Here is a 21,402-nt window from a genome sequence, read left to right as displayed (position 1 = left end):
AAGAAGTGTAGCCCTTGGACATCCTTGGAGAGACAGATGTCACAGCAATTTTATCCTCGAATGCAAATCCTGATGGTGTTCGAATAAGAGTATATGGTTCATAGTTACAAATACTTTAATGTTAAGGCGAGTGTTCTGGCAAATTAAATGAGCACCAAGACCAATGTGCATTATGTACTCAGTGATTCAAGCATACAACTATTTTATCACAAAAATATTTCTCAAATAGAAAGATCTTCATTCTTATGCTCTCAAAAAGCTATTTGCCTTTCTTTACAACAGCCAGAAAACCTTGTTGGTGCTGTTTGTCGCCTTTCTCAAAGGAGTATTTTGGGAGAGGTCCATAGGAGTGCAACGGATTGTCCGGCTTGGAATGATGGACAGTTTGTCTGAAAATAATGTGTTTGTTTATTCTAGGTTTTGATAATGTGCTTTGCTCAGTAAGACAAGAGTGATATTCTCATTATGTCTACATTATAAACGTAAATTGATCATTAAAAATTCACATTGTAAAGTTTTAAAAAGAGGCATTTTATAGTATTATTATTATTAAAAACGTCTTTTGCTGAGAATACACACCATATTGTCTAGCATTACATCCTTCCTTCTTAGAAAGGGACGCTCTCAGATTAAAACCAGTGAACTCATTCTTCTGTGAGCACCAAGGGAATGTGTCATTTTTACTTATTGGTCACATACTGTTTGGAAGTGCTGCTGAACCTGCACATTTGTTACAGTATTCACAAACACAAATAATAAACAAAAAAATATAAAAATAACAAATGTAATTGTAGAGCCTTCAGGCTGTTCCCCTTGTCCTTTACAAGGTCTGTAGGAATCCCAGCACCCCCTGAAGATCCTATTTGTGCCCCTTGGATCCGACTGCTCGGTTAATGCACCCTCAATGTTATGTTATGCTTTGTTTATATGCTCTTATACTGCGCCAGATCTCCACCGTAGAGTTTCAGAGCATCTATGATATTCTGTGGAGTAGCCTAATGTGCTTATCAGGGATATCAAGACCTTAGTCTGCTGAATGATGGACAATGAGCATGGGGAGGAAAAGAGGATGGGAAAGTGGGAAATAGATACTACAAACACAGGGAGGGTGGATGCAGAGGAGAAGAATGTTTTGTGATAGTGTGGGTGCATGGCAGTACTGTTAGGAGGCCCTTAGTTATGCAAAATGGAGGTGACGGATATGTCTTAAAGTGTTGTGATGATTGAGTTGTGTTTGTAAGTCACATTTGGAGAATTGTAAGTTAGTACACAATGAATGAGGGGCTCAAGAATGTGCTTGGACAATCCTGGAAGCTTGCTGGCTCTTTTATCCAGTCTTCCCTATGCATCATAAACCCCAGGTCAAACTCCTGAATGTTAATTCTATGACTTCCAGGCCTAAGCCAAGAGTGAAGTTGTGTAGTCAAGAATAGGTCATGTATAAAGGTGAATGTTGTTGGTCATAGAAGGTAAGGGAATGCAGTGGTCAAAATAGTAGGGTCAAATTGGAAAAGCCTGACACCTTAATATTTATGAGGTTATTATAGGAGTGCATACTGTGTTATGTCATGTTAGACTTTATTTTAGTTCACGGTTAGACATAGAGCTTGGGAGTACGCTATCAAGGTTTAGTAAAAGTAGCCATCAAAAGTGAAATAATATACACCTAAGCTCCCTATGAAGGCTGTGTTCATTAGACTGTGAAATGTGAGGTGGATGTGCAACAGGCAGGGCAGGTAGGGATGGAAGGACCAGATATCATATCCCTTCTGTATGCAGTGGCTGCCTGGCATCCCTCAGTTATATTATGCTATATTACTATGTTTTGACAGTTACCTTAAGGCGATTGCATGCTTTGTTGCTTGTACAGTGCTTTATGCCATGGTAAGGCCACCTCACAGAACTGCGAAACAGGGAGGGAATATTTAAGGCTTCAAGGCAACAACGTAAACACCAGTTCCCCCAAAGATCAGCACTGACGGGCCAGACAGCCAGCGAAAGTGGGGCAAAAAGGCATAGATGTGCTCCAATACGGACTCAAATGCAAGAGAAATGAGGATTTGTGCACCTGGAAAGCCTGTTAAGAAACAACAGTCTGGAAGGTAATATGTCAGAAAAGCAAATGTTGGCTATTCGGGACATTGCTGTAGGTCAGATGCAATAATAATTTATGTTTTAGAATGGCAGGCCAGTCCCCACAGTGGTGATGCATCTGTCGATGCTGATCTCATTCTTCTTTTTCCAAAATTATTTTGATTGAGTATTTTCAAAACATGTATTGTCAAACATCAACATCACAATAGTCATATTGTTAGCTCAGGCAAAGTACAAGCCTGCTTGTCCTTCATTGCGTTACTTAACTTTAACTCCCATCCCTCCTCCACCCCACACTCCCCCTCTCAGGAGACTTGACGGGTCGAGGATAGCAGTCTTTGGGCCATGAATAGTCCTTTCCATGAGGTATCATGGCGTTTGGCTTGGTTTCAAGTCATTCATAAGCTTCGAGGAAGGGTGCCCATTACATTTCCCTACTCGGGGAGATTCTGTGGATGACCCCTGTGATGTTTTCCATTTCGTAGAGTTCTCTGGCTTTTTGGGCCCTTGTTCGCTCTGAGGGGAGGTTTTGGGCTTTCCAGCTTATTGTGATGCAGACCCTGGCTGCCAGCAGGAGGAAGTGTACCATTTGTGGGACTTTTACCAAGTGTCCTTCTTCTTCTTCGAGTCCGAATAGCACAAGCCTTGGGTCATTATCCCTGGAAATCCCTTCTATGTTCCTAATCCAAGCCAGCACTTCCCTCCAGTATGTTTGGGATTTGGGGCACACCCACCACATATGCCAATAGTCAGTGGGGGCCCCACATTCCCTCCAGCATTGAGGGCTGGTATGACTGAACATTTTGGAGAGCCTTATGGGGTCATACTGCCAACTGTACAATAGTTTTATTTCATGTAGCTTATATTGCGCGAGGTGGACGTTTTTTGCACTGTTCTGCACATTTTTTAACCATAGCTGGTCCGACATTAGTGGGCCTAAGTCTTTCTCGCATCTTTTCTTGTTTATTTCTTTGTTCCCCAATCAGGGATCCGTATAGTCAAGAGGCAAGGCCTTTATTCGCATAGGTCTCACTGAGTATTAGTTAAAAGTTGGTGAGGCTTCTTTGGAGCTTGTCTTTCCATGTTGGTGCCAGGAGCACCCCTTTCAATTGCAGGAGCATAAATACTTTGAGGGACCCAATTGTAGCCCTGCCTTCAGGCCTTGGATCGTTATGCATCCATCCCTCTTTATGATTTGCCCAACTCTTTCTAGGCCCGCTTCGTATCATCTTTGATAGCGATTCGGTTCTTGGATTCTGTCTCTGATGGGTGGAGCCCATATACAGCTCATGGGAGGGGGCCATGTTGTGAGGCCTTTCATTTCCCTTTTGTTCCACCACAATTTCAAGAGTGGGCCCATTGCGAGGTGCTTATTATGCTGTTTGGGAATGATTTATTGGGGGCCCATAGACATTCACCAAGTGTTACCGGCCTAAGTGGATAGTTCTCGATGGCCACCCACTGTTTCTGCATGTCTCCTCTCAGGTGTGGTACTAGAGCGCGGAATTGGGCTGCTCCGTAGTATGTATAGGGGTCCGGTAGCCCTGTTCTTCCCTTCTCCTTTGGTTGGATTAAGGTGTTGTAGGGAATGCATTGTTTTTTGCCCTGCCACAGGAATTTCGTGAACATGGCTTTCAGATTGGCAAAGTGTGATGTTGGGATGGCAATTGGAAGCATGTGGTACTGGTATAGGAGTTTGGGCAGTATTACCATCTTTATGGCGTTTAGGTGACCTAGCCCATGACACAGTAAGTTTGCCCCACCTTTCCAATTTTTTTGTTAGTTCATGCAATAGCGGGGGTAGGTTTGCCTCATACAGTTCCTCAACGTCTTTGGTGATTCTGATCCCCAAGTACTTTAGGTTATGTTGTGTTGTGGGTATTCCACCTGTGAACGTATTTCCGCCTCTGGTGTCTACTGGGGGCTTATATGTGAAGAGGGTAGATTTTTCCTCGTTTACCTTCAGACCCGCCCATTTTTCCAAATTCCTTCAGTGTTCGTAACAGTATAGGTATTGATGTGCTAGGGTCCGTCAAGTAAAGCATTAGATGATCAGCGAACATTGCCAGTTTGTATTCTTTATCACCCACCGCAATTCCCTTTATTGTTGGATCGTTCTTTATTGCGTTGCCTAGCAGTTCGATTGACAAGTCATAGAGGAGTGGAGACAGGGGGCAACCCTGTCTGGTTCCCCTGGTCAGGCCAAATTCCTCTGAGAGTTTGTTGTTCACCTCGACTCTGCCTTTTGGATTTTTGTAGATTGCTTGTATGAACCGTTCTCCGAATCCCATGTTTCTTAGGGTAGCCCAAAGGAATCCCCACTCCACTCGGTCGAATGCCTATTCTGAGTCCACATTGAGGAGCGCGTGATCCCCTGCTATTCTCTTAGAGTGTTCCATGATGTCTCAGGTTTTTCTCATAGCATCTGATCCTTGTCTCCCTTTAATGAAGCCTACCTGGTCCGGGTGGATCAGGCGGGGCATCAGATCTTTCATGCGCGTGGCCAGAAATCTTGCATATAACTTAGCATCGGTATTCAGCAGGGAAATTGGCTGGTATGATTTGCATGATGTGGGGTCTCTTTCTGCTTTGGGAAGCACCACTATATGCGCTACTGAGAAGGAGGGCAGGGCATGGCCGTAATCGTGTATGTGATTAAATAGTTTGGTCAGGTGTGGGGATATGGTCTTTGCGAAGTGTTTGTAAAAACCCATTGTATACCCATCTGCTCCTGGGGCTCCTCCCTGAGGGAGGCATTTTATTGCTGCTTTCACTTCTCTAGGGGTAATTGGGGTGTCCAGGAGGGCCTGCTCCATCTGTGTAAGGTGGCTTAAACCAGCTTCTTTATGTTTTCTCCCATCTCTAGTTCAGCCTTATCTCCCTCTGACGTTTATAGTTTTACATAATATTTAGCACAATTGGTTGGCTATTCCTTCTGGGGAATGTACCCAGCCACCCTCATCTGTTTTGATCCTGTCCACCCATCTATCTGCTCTCTGGGCTCTCAACCTGTTGGCTAGCATTTTATCAGCCTTGTCTCCCTTTGTGTAGAATTTCTTCTTTAAAAGTGTCAGTTTCCTTAGAACGTCACCCTTTCCCAGTGCTTTTAATTCTTCCCTTTTCTGTTTAAGCATTTCTAGGTGTTCCCCTCTGTAGGAGCCCAAAGTGTGTAGTTTATCCTCTAGGTTTGAGATCTCTTTCCTAAGCTTCTCCTGCTGCAGTTTCCTTTCTCTTTTTCGCATGGCGCCTTGTTTCATCAGGTGCCCCCTCCAGACTGCTTTATCCGCTTCCCAAACTGTTGTGATCCCTACTTCTCCATCATCATTGATCTGAAAGTATTCCTGCATCGCTTTGTATAGTTCCTGGGAGTACAGCTTACCCTTTAGTAGGAATTCGTTGCACTGCCATTTGGTTTCCCTGCGACTAAGCCCTTCCATTTCCAGTGTCGCTGTGACCATGTCATGGTCCGACCATCCTATTGGGTGAATTTTGCTGCTCCTAATTGTTGGAGTGGTTTCTCTAGTAACCAGCAAGTAATCAATTCTGGTGAATGTCCTGTGGACTGCAGATCTAAATGTGAATCCCTTCTTAGTCGGGTTGGTTGTCCTCCAGACATCCACCAGATCGGCTTCCTTGAGGCAGCTTTGAAAATTGCTACATTCCTTCTTGGGGTGGTTTCTGATTATCACCCTTGTTGCTTGTCTGTCCATCTGGGGGTCCACCCATGTATTGAAGTCTCCCCCTATTACTGTGGGGCCTTTTTCACTATTGTCGACAGAGCCTCCTCATTGAATTCCCCTTGGTTTTGATTTGGCGTGTACACCCCCGCCAGGGTGATGGGCCTGTTCTCCCATTCTCCCCGTACTATCAAGAGTCTCCCTTCCATCAATGATTGTACCACCAGATTTTCTACGTTGAAACTCTTGTGGAGTATCGGGCCTCCCCCCCCTCTCTTGTGGTCTGCTGAGGCCCAGTACTTTTGCCCCACCCCTCTTCCTCTCAGTGGTTTTTCATCTCCCGCTTTAAGCCTGGTCTCTTGGACAAAAAGCAGGTCAAGGCCTGCACTATCGAATTCTCTTGCCACTAGCAATCTTTTAGTGGGCGAATTGAGCGTGCCCATCCTCAGGGTTCCTATCTCTTGCTTTGGTTTATTTGGTGCTGCCGTATTTAGGTCGGGTCCCACCTGATTCGTACCTCCCCTCCCGGGTCGTCCTCATGTTTGGATCGCCTTTCTGTGCTCTGAGTCTCTTGTGCGTATCTGCCGTCTGTGTCTCCATACCTCAGGGGTAACCACCCGGTAGTCTTCTCCTTTAAACTCGAAGGTGAGATCGAAGGGGTATCCCCATCTATATCGCACAGTTTTCTCTTTTAGCCACATGGTGAGTGGCCTGCATGCTCTCCTTCTGTTCAGCATCAAGTTTGATCAATCCTGGAAAACCTTAGTTTTGGCACCTTGGAACAGGATGTCTTGTGTCGGTTTTGCTTTCGGGAGGACTTCTGTTTTTTCCTTGTAACTTAGGAACTTTATTACTATTGATCATGGCCCCCTTGCAAATGCACGGCCTCCTCTGTGAGCCTTTTCAATGTGTACATTTTTGCCACCTCCAATTGCGAATGGCTGATTTATTATCTCCTGAACTTTCCTCTCAACCATGGCTGGTGTTTCTCCTTCTTTTTCCTATAGGCCGATTATTCTTAGGTTGGACCTTCTCTCTCTGTTTTCCATGTCGTCCATTTTGAGGGTCAGTTCTTCTCTCATTTCTATTTCAGTCCTTCTGGCATTCAACTTAATTTCCATTAAGTCTGTGTTGATTTGATTGTGCTCCACATTCTCAACTTTATTCTCAATCCATTCCACTTTTCCCCTAATTTCTGAAATGGAGGTTTGTATGTCTGACCTTAGGGCACGGATTTCTGCCATAATCCCTGCAATGTCATCTTTTGTTGCTGCCATTCTCATTTTGGTGGTGGTTGGTTCTGTAGGCTCTCATCTTCTAAATTGTTGTAACCTGTCTAGGCTTCACCCAGCAGCTGGCTTTGCTCTTTTCTCTCCACCCTTCTTGGGCTCTTGGCGTGGTTGTGGGAGGCTTCCCTAATGCCTCTTTTGTGGGTTCCAGGTTTCTTCCTGTTTGTTCAAGATTCTGTTGGCTTTCGTGTCGACACACTGGGGGCTCTTGCTCCTTCTTATGCTGGGAGGTGCGCAGATAGGGTTTCCTGTGGGTATTATTGAGTGTCCCTGCTGCAGTGTTCCCTTTGGTTTTGCAGGTAATCCTGGTTTCCTGTTGGTTTAAGTGCTGGCCTGCCTTTAGCACTGCTCAGGTGCCTTGTATGGTTCTTGTATGCAGGGCCTATTCTAGCACTTTGTCTCACTTTCCAGGGTTGCTGTTCTCCTGCACTTCTTAAACCTGTTAGGGGACCACCCGGTTGGTTTCTCGTGGTGCCGTTCACACGGGCGGCTTGTTAGACCCAGATTCTGCGCCTAACACCCTGGGCTTGTAACACTGCAGGGGGTGGAGCTGCTCAGCCCCTTTTTGGATCTCGTGCCTGTTGCTAGTAGTATTGGGGCTTGTGGGGATCTGCTCCTTCCCCTGTTACAGCTGTGCCTTCCCTTATTGACTTTATGCCCTTAGGTTGGGTTCTGATTTGTGCTCTGGGTGCGCTTTACTTCTTTTCCCTTCAAGGTACAGTCATTGACTTTTTTTAGTCAGCACGGGGCTGGTGGGGGGGGGGGGCGCTTCTCACCTTGTCTCTTCACTTTGATGCGTCTCCAGTGGGCCTCTGCCTTCTTGGATTCCCCAGGGTGTCCTGGTGGTAGTCGTCCTGGGCTCCCCCTAGCCACCTGCAACTCTGCTTTGGGGTGGCTGGGCTGATTGCGCTGTGTCCCCGGTGATCAATGTTCGTGGGCTTCTTTCGCTTTGCCATAGGGGCAGGCTGCTCGCTCCTCTCCCGTTTGCTCGGTCAGTTGCGCCTTGCAACGCCCTGTGCGCCGCCCTTCACGTGTGCTTCTCCACCTCCGCCTCCTCCGCTCTCGCCGACCCCTGCTGGGTTGGGCATGGGATGCGGGTTTGGAGGTCTCGCGATGGTTCTACTCGTACCTCCAGACCCTGTGCCGTTCTTTCTCTCAGGTGGAGGCGGTGGGGTCCTGGGTGAGTTCTCACGGCCCCCTGCTCTTTACAGCTGCTGTTGGTCGAGTCCTCTGGGGCTGAGGAGATCTTTCCTGGGGGGTTGGGGCATCGGGTTGGCCTCTGTGGAGGATCGGGATATGCTCTTTCTCCTCTCAATCTTCCCCGTTGGGTCAGGAGCTGAGGATCAGGTGACCATCGCCATCCACGCCCCCTAGTGGTCTCCTCATTCTTCTTTTAACCATGAATAAACACAGCACCCCTCCACCTCCTTCGAGATATCTGTGTTTTTCCCTGGTTGTGCTGCTGTTCTCAGTGGTTGAGATGGGTTTAGCAAATGGGCACCTGACCACACAACTCACTCTCAGAAAGAGAGGAGACAGAGACAGAGTGAGACGGTGAGAGGCAGAGTACTAGATCGGGGTATGATACGCCTGATAAAGCTAGTATTTGATATAATACCACACATTCAACAAGAAAATGGCAGGTGTAAAACAACAACATGCTGTTTCCAACAATGGGGGTCATTCCGAGTTTGGAGGCAGCCATGGTGCTAAGAGCACCATGGCTGCCTCCAAACTCGGGTCCGGGTCGAGTAGTCGGAATGGGGACTTACCAGGACATTCCGACCTATGCGGACCCGGTAAGTCCCCATTTCAAAAACCATTCCCCATTCCCATTTGAGCCACCATAGGGCAAAATGGGAATGGGGAAGGAGCTAATAACGGGCCCGCAAATTGAGGGCCTGTTATTAACTCCATGGTCCCTTAACGGGTCCCGCTGAGGGCGGCTGGTAAGACCAGCCGGCCCTAGTGGGACCTGCTAAGGGACCTCGGAATGCAGCAGTAGGGGGTTAACGGCACCGGCATCCTTACCGGTGCCGTTAAACCCCTACCACCATAATCGGAATGACCCCCAATGTCATCAATTATACCAAACTGTCAATTTAAGACCTAGTAAACAAACTTCTCAGAATGTTTGCAAATTATCAATGTGAGCATTTAGTACTTAGATGCTCTTTCGTCACTCATCATGTCTTTAAATATATCCAATAAGCCCATGTGCCACACGGTATGGCAGTCTTTTGGGGGGATTTTGATGGTGTGGTCAACTTTCATTCTTTCCTCCTTTGTGGGTCTTTCTTTTGACTGTTGGATTGTTCTTCTACATCCCAGATTCTGCTTATGGCTCACGCACTCAAACGAATCCTCTACACCACGTGCCGACCAGTGGATCGCCAGTTTGCATTTGTAGCCAGAAATCCACAAGGCCTGCCACAGGAGATCTTCTGCCATCTTTTTGTTGGCAGCCAGTCCAGTGAGGTAGGTAGCAGTTGTTCCAGTCCCAGTGAATGGACATACAAACCCTTGTGATGACAGCATGGCAATAATTGTGAGGTTTGTGCTACTTTGCTCATATGTTGTTCTTAGAATACAATAATGTCTCTTGGAAGCCAACTGCCCTAAAGAACATCTGACAGGCCGTGGCCTTTGAAAGATGGTTTAGGTTGGGGTGGGTCATTCACGTGTCAGACTTGTCCTATTTTGTTTGCTCTGTCTCCGCTCCAATGCTAGTAATTGTGTTTGGGAAGAGTAGTCGATTTCACCCACTATTCATCTATTCAACCTGTGCACTATTGCCTATCTCACTGGTTTTTAAAGGCAAAATGTATTATTACATGTACTTAAACTTGAATGTGTTCATTTCTGCAATCCTGATTAATTTGTCCCCAAACTGCCAGTAAATTGAGTTTGTAAGAGTGAGCATCTGTTCTATTAATATGTTTATTTGGTAGCATTGGTAGACAAGCTGCTGATTTTCTTGTCATGAGTCTGTTTTGCATTTGCCTGGTAATTTTAAAAAATCAGCAATGTATCCTGAGATTTGAGACAGTCTTTGCATTGTTGATTGATTGGCTTTGTGCGGAAGCATCATAATCTGTGTCTCGAATTGGCTCTTTTTTTGGTGAGTTAGGGTTTCCTGTGTTTGTTTGTTATATCTTTAAAGGTCTTCACCTGTATCACTGATAGGTTGTTTGTGTTAACATTAACAGCATGGTTTGTGTTTTAATTTGTTGGCATATGCAGTGTTGCCTGTGTGGCTGTCTTTAAAGGCACAGAGTCTGTCATTAATTGCCTGTGCTTACAGAGAGACTATCTGCATTATTGATTGTTGGTAAAACAGCTCAGTGGACTAATGCATCTGTTGCAGCAAACAGTATGCAACATGAATGTTAGGGTTTAAATCCTAGTGGGTACTCACAGCCTCTCATACTTCTGAGGTTGAGAAAACGAGTACCATTGGTTGGATTACAATACACCCTTCTTTTATTTGTCTAATCAGTGCCAAGATACCCTGATTGGGATGAATGTTGGGCTAAACGAATATGTTGTGTGGAAAGTTTTTTTTCCTCCCATCAGCGATATGTCAGTTGTGTTCACGAAAATGTTGTCTGCCTGGTTTCACATTGAAGGGAGTGCACATTTCTGATGGTTAGTAAGTGCCATGAATACAAAAAAGGTAGGAGGCCCCCCTCTCTCGAAAGAACACGGAATGATAACCTGTTCAGTAATTATTAACCACTTTGAGAGTTCGCAGCCATCTGCTTTTTGCTCACTGTACCTTTCACAGATGTGAAATATCCATTTGCATATCAGTCTTTGTCCCGCCCACATGGACAGTCCAGCACCAAAATGCTATGGCAATTCCCCTCTGAACTAGAGTACCAACAGCAACCCCATACATGTGTTTCAGCATTGTTGGGCCTCACCAGTGAGGTGGAGTTGTGCCTCTCTGAGCACAGTGAGCAGTAAGTGCCATGACCTATATGACTGATCAATTGTATTTGGAAGGCTGATGTCTACACTATTGGTTGTGTTTGGAAGCATTTTGTCATTGGTTAAGGCTTGGATGAATGTTCTGTGCATAGTTTGAGTCAGCATTTCCATTATTGATCTGTTGATTTGTTTGTAATCTTTGATTTTTGTATCGTTGGTTGTATTTTAGTAGAGTTGGTGTCGGCCTTGTTGATTTTAGAGTTGTGTCTGGAAATGTCTTTCTAAGCACTGGTGATCGGTTGGTTCATTTTGGTTTAACCATACCTCTATTTTGTAAATGGAATGGGGTTTAGAGTCATGTTATCTAATTTGTTTTGTTGTTTTAGGTTTGGTAGCCACGCCTGCTTACAAATTAAATAGCACATCTATTCTGCTTTCTCCAGGTCCAAGTCATGAACCTGTTGCTGTGTCGCACATTCCAGCTCCAATATCTCTCTGTCCATCGTGAGGAGCAGGAGAAAACCTTGAAGAAGCTACCCAAATTAGATGCAGGAAAGGCAGATGCAGTTGTTCGAGAGCCTTTAGATCCATCAAGGGTTTCCCAAAACATCAACGCACTGGTTTCCTTCCGGCGTCTCCCATATGCAGGAGATATATATTGCTTCAATAGTGAGGTATGTCATCTCGCTCATTTTTTAAATCCTTTCCAACTTCCTTAAAGCCTTTTTTTTTATTCTCAATTTATCTGTGACTTTGAAAAACCCATTTTAGAAATATCCCTTTCAAATGTCAGAATTCAGAGGACATAGGAGAACTGTGTCAAGATCCGTAGGTTAATCACTTATTTTAAGTGAGTGAGTAACTCACTGAATGTATTTAATCAGAACTCAAGTAATGAAGAGTATTTGAGTTGGAGGAATGCAGCACATTAAAGACTTTTTTCTTCATAGATGTAGGTATAGATGTTGCTTTGTGAATTTCTTACCGTTATAATTCAGGGTAATGTCTCACAAGTGCAGAAGCCTTGAAGTGCTGATAAAAACTGTTACTAGCTCCCCAACACAATAGTACTCATTTTGTAAAATAGGTGAAATTCATGTTCTATAATGTCTGCTGGGGAAAACGTTCTTTAAGGGGCATTCCATTCAGATGCCACTTTTGTGAGGATACTCACCTCAGCCTCTCACCCCCCACACTGAAACCCTCAGATAGCCAAGGAACTCTCTGGTCACAACGTTTATCTACTGCACAAATCTACTGCTATAACCTCGCCTGCACCATTAGACAATCAATCTCTGGTGAACATAACATAACTTGATTGATCCACAGAGTCAGAATTCTCTACATACTTGACTTTCATGTAGTGACAGAAAAGGATATATCTCTAACTATAGGAGACCCTTAAACCCACCATTGATTCTCTAACTCCTCTTCCTGCTTATGCAGCAAAGCGTTTGGCACTGGACCTGACTCGCTTTGTAACTAAGTTTGTCAACAAGTCACTGACATGTGGGATTGTACCTGTCCGTTTAAAGCATTCTCAGGTCAGCCCTTTATTGAAAAAGCCAATGCTGGATTCTGAGATCCTCCATAGTTACCATACCATCGCAGGGCTATCATGGCCGGCCAAAGTTCTTGAGAAAGTTGTTACGCGCCAGCTGCAGGAATTTTTAGAACAGGAACTGCTATTGGACACATTTCAATCGGGATTTAGACAAGATTCGGAACCGAGACCGCCCTCTTATCTGTACAAGATGACTTGTTAAAGGCTGCAGACCAAGGTGAACTTTCTCTTCTGGTAATGCTAGAGTTGTCCGTGGCCTTTGACACAGTAAATCACCATATTCTTCTTGAGAGATTGCAAGAGGTAGGAAGAGTTTCCGATTTTGCTATTGGCTGGTTTAGGTCTTTTTTGACAGACCGTCAGCAACAGGTGAGACTAGATAACTTCCTTTCAGATTCTATTAGGCTGAATTCCGGAGTTCCCCAAGTATGTATGTATGTATGTATTTCATTTTTGTATAGCGCCGGTAGCCCGAGGGCATCAGGGCGCTTAGGGATCCTTAGGATCCTCTCTCTCCCCTTTGCTATTTAATCTGTATATTTGGCCACTTTTGGAAATTTTGAGACACCACGGACTGAATTTCCATTCTTACGTGGACGATACTCAGATCTTCTTTAACATTGTGAACTTAGTTGAAACATTTAGTAAACTAGATGAAGTGAGTGGGATAACATTTAGTGTCTAGATGAAGCAAGTGAGTGGATGTCTAGAAATCAACTAGAACTAAATGCAGCTAAGACCAAACTTATTTTGTTCGGCCCAAGACATTTATTGACCGCAGCCAAGAAATTGCCTATTCCAACCCTCTTAGGAAAAAGCTTAAAATTTGTATTCAATATAAAGAATTTGGGTTGTGTGTGGCAAGATGATCTTGGCAGCGAAGGTCAAGTTGGAGCAAAGGTGCAGGCAGTGCATTTTGTTTTGAGACTCCTATGTCGGGCACTTCCCTATATTCCTAAAGGAGATCAAGCGTCTGTGGTTGGCACCTTAACTAGTGCCCACTTGGATGAGTGGCTCAGGATTCAATTCAAACAAATCCAAAGACTCCAAAAAGCACAAAATGCAACATTCAGGATGATTTTTAAGCTGAGCAGAACTGGTCATGTGCCATAATTTCGTTGTGACCTGCATTGGCTGTCGATAGCAGATCGTATAAGGTTTAAGTTAGCCTGCCTTATCTTTAAATGTGTAAATGCTATTGCCCTTGCATATTTGAGGGACCTGATCCATCCATACTAACCTGTACCACAGCTGCGCTCTAGTGAATGTCATCTTTTATCTATACCCCACTCAGTGTACAAATCACGGGAGACTCTCTGTTTTTGGTCCAAAACAGTGGCATTCTTTACCTCTAGAATTGAGGACCCTTAGATCACTTTACCAGTTTCGCAGAGCATTGAAAACCTTTCTGTTCAGATAGGGTCCTATATACTTACTGGTGGTCCTCTATATGAGCTTAACTGCATTCGATACAATTTATGTTCCATCTGCGCCGCCATACTGTTTGGACCGTGCTGTGTTTGTTACAAATTCCAGAAATACAAAATACAAATACAAATGATGAGCCCACAACCTTAATACACCACTAAACATTACAGAATCCTCCCAAACTGTGCAGTGAACAATGGTGGTGAGTCTTTAGGCCCACCACAAGGCCTGACTGCTGTGAGAAAGACTGGATTGTTCACATTCAGTAATGTCTGCACTTCTCAGCCTGGGAGGCAGCTAGAGCAATCTTCCCAAGTGTGGTGCAAGACATTTGTCCTGCTCATTGTATCTCAGCCCTCATCCATGACTACCTAGTGCTGTTAAATACTCTTACACACTTCCCTTCCTTGCACCCCCTCCTTGCAAGGCCCTGTCCTACTATTACCATCATTTGAACAAACTCTAGAACGGGACCCTCACCATTATCCACTACAGTGTCCTGTTTTCCCACAACCTATTTTCCTTAGTTCATGCCGCCTACTAAACCACTACCACACATACAATACCTGTACACTCCCCCAGCATCCAGCCCCACTCCAAAGGCATGCAATATTTCCAAGCACCCCAGCTTTTACCTGCATCACTGCACCTTAGACTCCTGAGCCCCTTGACACCATACACAACTCCGGCCTCTTGCTTTGAAACCCCATTTTCCGTCCTTCCCCATAAAACCCACACAACCTTCTGCTTTTTAGTAGAGACACAAGGTGTTAGCAAGGAAATAACGTAGTCTGATAACTGCTGACTGCATTTATCCCACTGGATGCATTAGCGAACGAGCCACCTTCATCTCTTCCACCCCTGAACTCCGCACTGCCCACGTCTGGGTTTCCAGACCTTGGTCTGTGGTGGGAAGGTGAAAGGGTGGTTGGAGAGAAAGTTGGAGAAAACAAGAATAAAAAACACACAGTAGGATATAAGTAGAGAAAGGCTGTGAGGTGACATTGTGGTGTGTTGGTTTAAGGTTGGGTGTTGTGAAGGTGCAGAGGTTGGAGAGAGACACAGGAGTGGTGAGTTGGTTCTTATACACTTTTATTGAAAATAAAAGAAGGGGCTTGGGGAAACTCCTATATTTCCTTAAATCTAAGAGGGTTTCCATGCCTTCACAAACCAGTGTCTGTGTCAGAATGTCCAAAATATTAAAGGTCTCCAACGTGTGCCTGAAACCTCATCAGACCCTCACACTCTAAACTCAATAAAAGGGGAAAAAGGAAAATAAATTCTCTTGGCTAGCCACCTGCAGCCTTACTTTGTTAATTTCATAAAGAAAGTTCCAACAAGAAAGCCAAGGTGCTCCAAACTAAATGTTCCACACAGCTCAAAAGGGGTTATTTCTCTTCCGTTCGATGGTCTATGTTTTTTTTTATAATGCCCCTCCTCTTTGTTCAGCTTTAGATTGGTCTACAGCCTTGATTTACTCTCCTGCAAAGGTCTGGGCAAGTCTCTTGGATGTTACGGCTCTTTCAAAAATAAAGCATCAGTTCATAATGTTGTAACCAAGAAAATGACCTCCTTTCCTTGGTCAACTCCAGCTCCTGGGTATGCCAAGAGAATGGTTTCCTCTATTGGTTATTCTTCAAGTTTCTTTTTTTTAATTTAACGTGTTGATTTTAAACCAGCACACAGATGACAATAAGATTAGCATGCAACATACAAAGCATTACTTCCAGTTCAAATTACGAGCATTTCCTATGCTCCTCGCCCCTCACCCTCCTGGATCAGCTTTCGTCAAGATCTGGTTGGGCAAGCATAGGCGCCAGCCGTTCACAGTCTGACTGAAGGGCCCTTGCGACCAGCCCCGGTTTGTGAGTTAGCACCGGGAAGTTCTGGTCATAATCAAGGAAATGCTCCCAGATGTTCAAAAAGTGGTGAAGGAGGCCAGCTTTGGCTGCAGTAATTGTCACCACTATCAGAATTTCCCAAAGTTTTAGCCACCAAAGAGTCATCAAGGGGCCTTCATCGAACTTCCAAGTGCGCGCTGCCATGATCTTTGCGACCAGCAAGAGTTGCATTAGATGGGCAGCCCTCCTGCCGGTTCTCGGGTAGGTGCCTGGAATTGGGACTCCCAGGAGGACGGATTCAGGCTCCAGCCAGATCACTGCCTGAGTAATGTCTTTTATCGTAGCAATACATTGGGACCAGAACTCCTTCACCGCTGGACATGTCCACCACATGTGGAAGTAGGACCATGGGAGTCCACAACGGCACCAACGTTGGGGGTCGAAGGACCGGTAGAAGTGGTGCAAGCGGAGCGAGGTATAATACCATCGTAGGAGCAACTTGTGAGCGCACTCCCGGTTGGTGATGCAAAAGGAGGAAGAGTGCATCCTCGACCAAGATGTCTACCTAGGTCTGGTCCTCTATGGGGTGCCCCAGGTCCGCCTCCCACTGTTACATATAAGAGGCCCTAGCTGTTAGAGTGTCTTCTTGCAGTAACTTGTAGAGAGTAGAGATTTTCCCTCGTGATGGTAGGTCTTTTACGGTGAGTTCAAGGAGACTGAAGGCGTGTATCACTGCTGATCGGGTCAGCGGATGGGAGCACCAGTGTCTGAGTTGCGAATAGGCAAACCTATCTGTTTCTGCCAAATGAAAGGCTGCTTTGCATTGCTCAAAGGAGCGTGGCTGGGCCAAATCTAAGAGTTAACCCAGCGATTCAAGACCTCCCGCAACCCAGTTCCTAAAATTCAAAGGACAGGATCCTGGTGAAAAGGCAGGGTTATGAAAAACTGGGGAGGAGGGGCCCAGACCCCTCGGGATGCCCTTAAGTTTCAGAGCCCAGTCCCAAGTTTTCAAGGTATGTTTAGTGGAAACCCGGCCAAGTCCGGCACAGGGGGGGGATATATGGGAGGAAACGCAGGGAAAGGGGCAGGCGAGACTACTCTATCTCTACCGATTTTGGGCACCGACAAGCAAAGACCTAAGCGTGAATATGGGCGAGCTGTGCTGCTATCTGATACTTCCAGAGGTCGGGAACCCTCAATCCTCCTAGTCTGTAGCTTCCCATTATGGTCCTCTGGGGAATTAGCGATTTCGTACCCCTCCAAATGAACTGGAGCATTTTCCTCTGCAAGCGCCGCAGCGGATGAGCAAGCGGAGAGGAACTGTGCAAGGAGGTTCATTTTGCAGGCAGTGATATGGCCAAGAAGTGAAATCTCCTGCAAGAGCCCGCGGTTAAGATCCCTCTCCAGCTTTTTGAAAAGTGATGGGAAGTTCGCCTGATAGACGTCCCCCGGGCAGGCAGGAAACTGGACCCCAAGATAGGGAATGGCCTTTTCACTCCATTGAATCGGGCATAGCGTCTCTAGGGCTTCCCGCTCCCCCGTGCCCAACCCAATTCCCAGGGCCACTGATTTCCCAAAGTTAATGGTAAAGCCTGCTACCCTCACAAACCTATGAATCTCAGCAAGGGCTGGCTTCAGTCAGGTGGTGATATCTGTAATGGATACTAGCACATCATCGGCATAAAGTGTGATCTTGTGTTGGGAGGAGCCCGCTTGGAGGCCTTTAATCTGTGAGTTCAGACGAATTTGTTGGGCGAGGGGTTCCATGGCCAGGGCAAAAAGCAGGGGAGACTGGGGGCATCACTGTCTGGTTCCACGGGTCAAAGGAATCAGGTCAGGTAGGAGGCCATTGGCTCTAAGAATGGTCTTTGGGGACTGGTAGTAAGCTAGCACAAGCTTTTGGAAGGTTGGACCAAAGTGGAAGGTTTCGAGGGAGTGTCGGAGGAATGTCCAGTCCACTTTGTCAAACGCTTTGGTTGCGTGCAGAGCCAGCAAAACAAGCTTTCGCGAATCCTGATTTGCGACATCTATTAGGTTCCGGACTCTACGAATATTGTCCCCGGTTGACCTGTGCATTATAAATTCCATCTGTCTGGGTCTATAATTTCCGGAAGGACGCCTGGCAAGCGATTTATCAAAATGTTTGAATATATGTTAGCGTCAAGGTTTAGTATTGACATAGGCCTGTATGAGCTATTATCCCTGGGGTCTTTCTCTGGTTTAAGAATGAGGATTGTGATTGATTCCTGCATGGAGTGGGTGATGGTTCCCGAAGTAGCAAAATAATTGAATAGGGTTGTCAAGGGAGCTATAAGTTGGGAGCGGAAAGTTTTATAAAACTGTGTTGTGTACATGTCTGGGCCCAGGGCTCTTGATTTGAGATTCTTAATGGCTGCATTGACCTCCTCACCTGAGATAGTGGTCTCAAGGCTCTCCCTTACAGAGTCCTTGAGGGGAGGAAGAGCAGCACCTTGCAGGTAGTCCTATTGTTATTCTTAGTTCCTCTGGGGTACTGACATTATTTCCGAGATGTTGGCGACCGCAACTCGTAGTTTGTCCTGTTCTGCAAATTTGACTGTGCCTTGGGGGTCACGTAGGCCTAGGATAGTGTTCCGTTTCTTTGCTTTGGCGAGTTTGTCAACTAATAGTTTATTCGTCTTATTACTTCTGCCATAGTACCCTTGCTTGGTTTTAGCTAGCAGCTGCGCAGTGTCGTCTGCATAATGTGCCTCCAGCCTTTTTCGAGCAGCATGTAGGGCCTGTTGGGATTTCGGGGACCAGCCTTTGCATTTGTGGACAGCCTCTACTTCGTGGACCTCGTTCTCCAGGTCTATGCGGGATTGCCGCCTGCATTTCTGAAAGGCTGCTCGCTGGGCGATCAGCTTCAAGTTTCTTCTAATTCACTTCCCCACGCTCATAGACAAATGGTTTATAAACCAGTCAAATACTGTCTTTCTTTTACCAAAACACTGGGATGAGGAAGAGTGGTGTTACTAACGGCACATATCCTAGAATTATCCCTGTTAATTTCTTGCTTTGGTTTTCCATTGGGTACAACACACCCCCTCTTTGTCTTGTCACCAGTGTTTTTTCGTATATTCAGAGCCCAGTTTCCTCAAGGAGTACCTGTGACCCCCTTGCTGGCTTCCCGGAGCTGACTGTTCTACTTTGCTGGGACTCTGCGCCCTCCGGGGCAGTGAGGCTCCAGAATTCTGCTCTGTGGTGGCAGCATCTCCAACTGCAGCTGCCCTCTTGGCGACAACTTTCCATGCTTCTCTGCAGGGCGTCCGCAATACTCAGTAGCAGTGAACCGATATTGGGGACCGTCGGCTTCACTGGGTGATCCGCTTTGTAGCTCAGCAGCGGCTTCGATGTTGTATGCTGACTGGGGTCTGGTGTATTACCTCCTGTTTGCCGCACGTCCCATCTAGTGGATTCTGTTGGGGAACGTCCTTTGTGTTTCCCCACCAGTCCTCTTCTTTTAATGACCCTCGATCGGTCATTGTCTTTCTGATTGTGGTGGTGTCTCTCTCAAACTGCTGTCGGCTTAGTCCACAACTATTGCTCCTCCATTTCCAACTGCCTCTCTTGCTCCAACTCCTTCTCGGCAGATATTGTCCCTCCCCCATTTGTATCTGATGCGTGGATTTGGTGACAGGGAAAAGACTAGACTGCTTGTTGCGGTTCTCTGATTCATCTTTTCCATCCCCAAGGAGCCTCCTCATCCCAGTTGTAACATAGTTATTCTCCATAGGCTCTCTTCTGTTCTTCTTCGTTACAGTTCCAATTAAATATGCAGATGGTCTGTTTTACTCAAATACATTGGTTTTGGTAATACATGAGGATTTATAATAGGAGAAGTTATGGGAACTTTTAGGAAACGCCTTGGTTTGAGTATGGGAGCAGGATTTCCTCTCTTAATAGAAGGGACAAGACCCTCTGACTCGTTACAGTGTGCATGGACTCACCTTCTCTAGTTCAAAAGGGAAGTGCAGAAAATTCTCAGAGTGGGATTGAGATGCCGATATCTTCAGAGCTTTATTCAAATTGTTAAATCTGGTACTACGTGGTGTAATAAGAGGGAGTGTGGTTGTTTGCATAGTCGGCTCCAGATGTGCTTTGTTCACTGGATCCTAAGACTGGGGGCTGTAGTCAGCCCAAACCAGTTCTGCCTGCATAGGCGATGCCTGTCTGGCATAGTATAGATTCCCTTAATTTGTGAGTGAGATCTTCCTGAGTACCTACGTCCGTTTGTAGGGATGGTGAGCCATTGGCTGATTTGAGGGTCGGAAATGTGAGGTGGACAACTTTGTGAAGGTTTTTCAAAAGATGCCATTTTATTGAACTCAAAAAGGGTTTGATAAATGCCTCACTAACCCTACCGTGACAAGGATTTCCATACCTAAAATAAACTAAAGGAAACAGTCTAACAAAAGGGTTCTATCCCACAAACTTATGCATACAATAAACTCAATAAGGTAACCTATGGCAATACAGATAAAACAGTAATGGTTATAGTTAAGTTCAAGCAAGTGTTTCTCCTTGTAACCTGTGTGGGTAACCCTTTGCCAGATTCAATCAGGATTTCATCTGACAGTTCAAAATAACTCTGCGACTTTGGCCACCATCTACAGGCCACCTGGCCAGGTCACCCTCTTCAGCCTCTGAACGGGTGGATCTCTCATCCTCTCTCCCCAATAACGGTGTAATGCTTGTAACCCATAGAGATGTTTCTCGAAGGGGATTAGGACTCTCAGAATTTAATAAGTTAACATTTAAAAATTCAACTTTAATATTCCCCTGCTGAACATGGGAGCCTTCACTTCTACACGTGTGCTTAACTATGGGAAGAGGATTCTTACTCCCAATTCAGGGTTGGAGAGAACAGATTTTACCATAATCAGGAAAAATAACGTTGGGAAAAAGTAGGTCCCTCTGACAGTAAGCCATTACATATTCAGGTATTCCAGACTCTTCCTCCTCTGACGAAGAGGAATACAGTGTCTCTCTCAATGGAGTGCCCCAGCTCTCTTGGGGACCTTCTTCTCCCAGATGATCCTCCTGGCTAATATCACCCCCAGGGTCGGGATCAGGTAGTGGCTACCTTCCCCGGGCCACCTGGGAGGAGACTTTAGGTAGGGTTTTGTGAGAATTCTGAAGGATTCATCACACTGACCCACCCCTCTGTTTGATACTTGGTTTGTGATTGGGTGCTGTGTTTACTCACTACCTCCCACGGGGGATGAAAGTAGACCCCTTATTAACCATGTCTGCTGCTGGAACTTTGTATTTGCATTCTGGAAGGCCTGCCACTGGAAGAAGGACCAGAGCTCTGCACCAGCATCCTTTGACACTCCACTGAATCAGAGAGCGAACCTATGCCTCACCAGAATGACCAGAAGGAATTGGTGGGGACAACTGTTTCGTGCTAGAAAGTCTTCTCACTCCTGATTGTACCAGCATCACCAGATCCAGAAGTGGAATCATACTTGCTCACAATGTCTGTGGATACTGAACTTGCTCTCCTGATAAAACATTTGGGGGAAATGACTGTAATTTAATGATAGAAAATTGGG

The 21,402-nt window shown here is 45.7% G+C and overlaps 1 protein-coding gene across 11 annotated transcripts in view; it reads left to right on the top strand.

Annotated features, from left to right (window-relative positions):
- Positions 1–21,402, top strand: part of SH2D5 (SH2 domain containing 5) — a 518,455-nt gene that overhangs the window by 393,496 nt on the left and 103,557 nt on the right. For all 11 annotated transcript variants that reach the window (XM_069610337.1, XM_069610334.1, XM_069610330.1 and 8 more), the window contains 2 exons: positions 9,392–9,538; positions 11,437–11,667. In XM_069610337.1, coding sequence (XP_069466438.1) covers positions 9,392–9,538; positions 11,437–11,667 — 378 coding nt within the window. The remainder of the gene's footprint in view (positions 1–9,391; positions 9,539–11,436; positions 11,668–21,402) is intronic.

Source organism: Ambystoma mexicanum, chromosome 8 (assembly GCF_040938575.1).
Source record: "Ambystoma mexicanum isolate Mex_15411 chromosome 8, UKY_AmexF1_1, whole genome shotgun sequence".
Lineage (NCBI taxonomy): Eukaryota > Metazoa > Chordata > Amphibia > Caudata > Ambystomatidae > Ambystoma > Ambystoma mexicanum.
The sequence above is the reverse complement of the archived record's forward strand: the minus strand, read 5'-3'. Positions and strand labels throughout refer to the sequence as shown.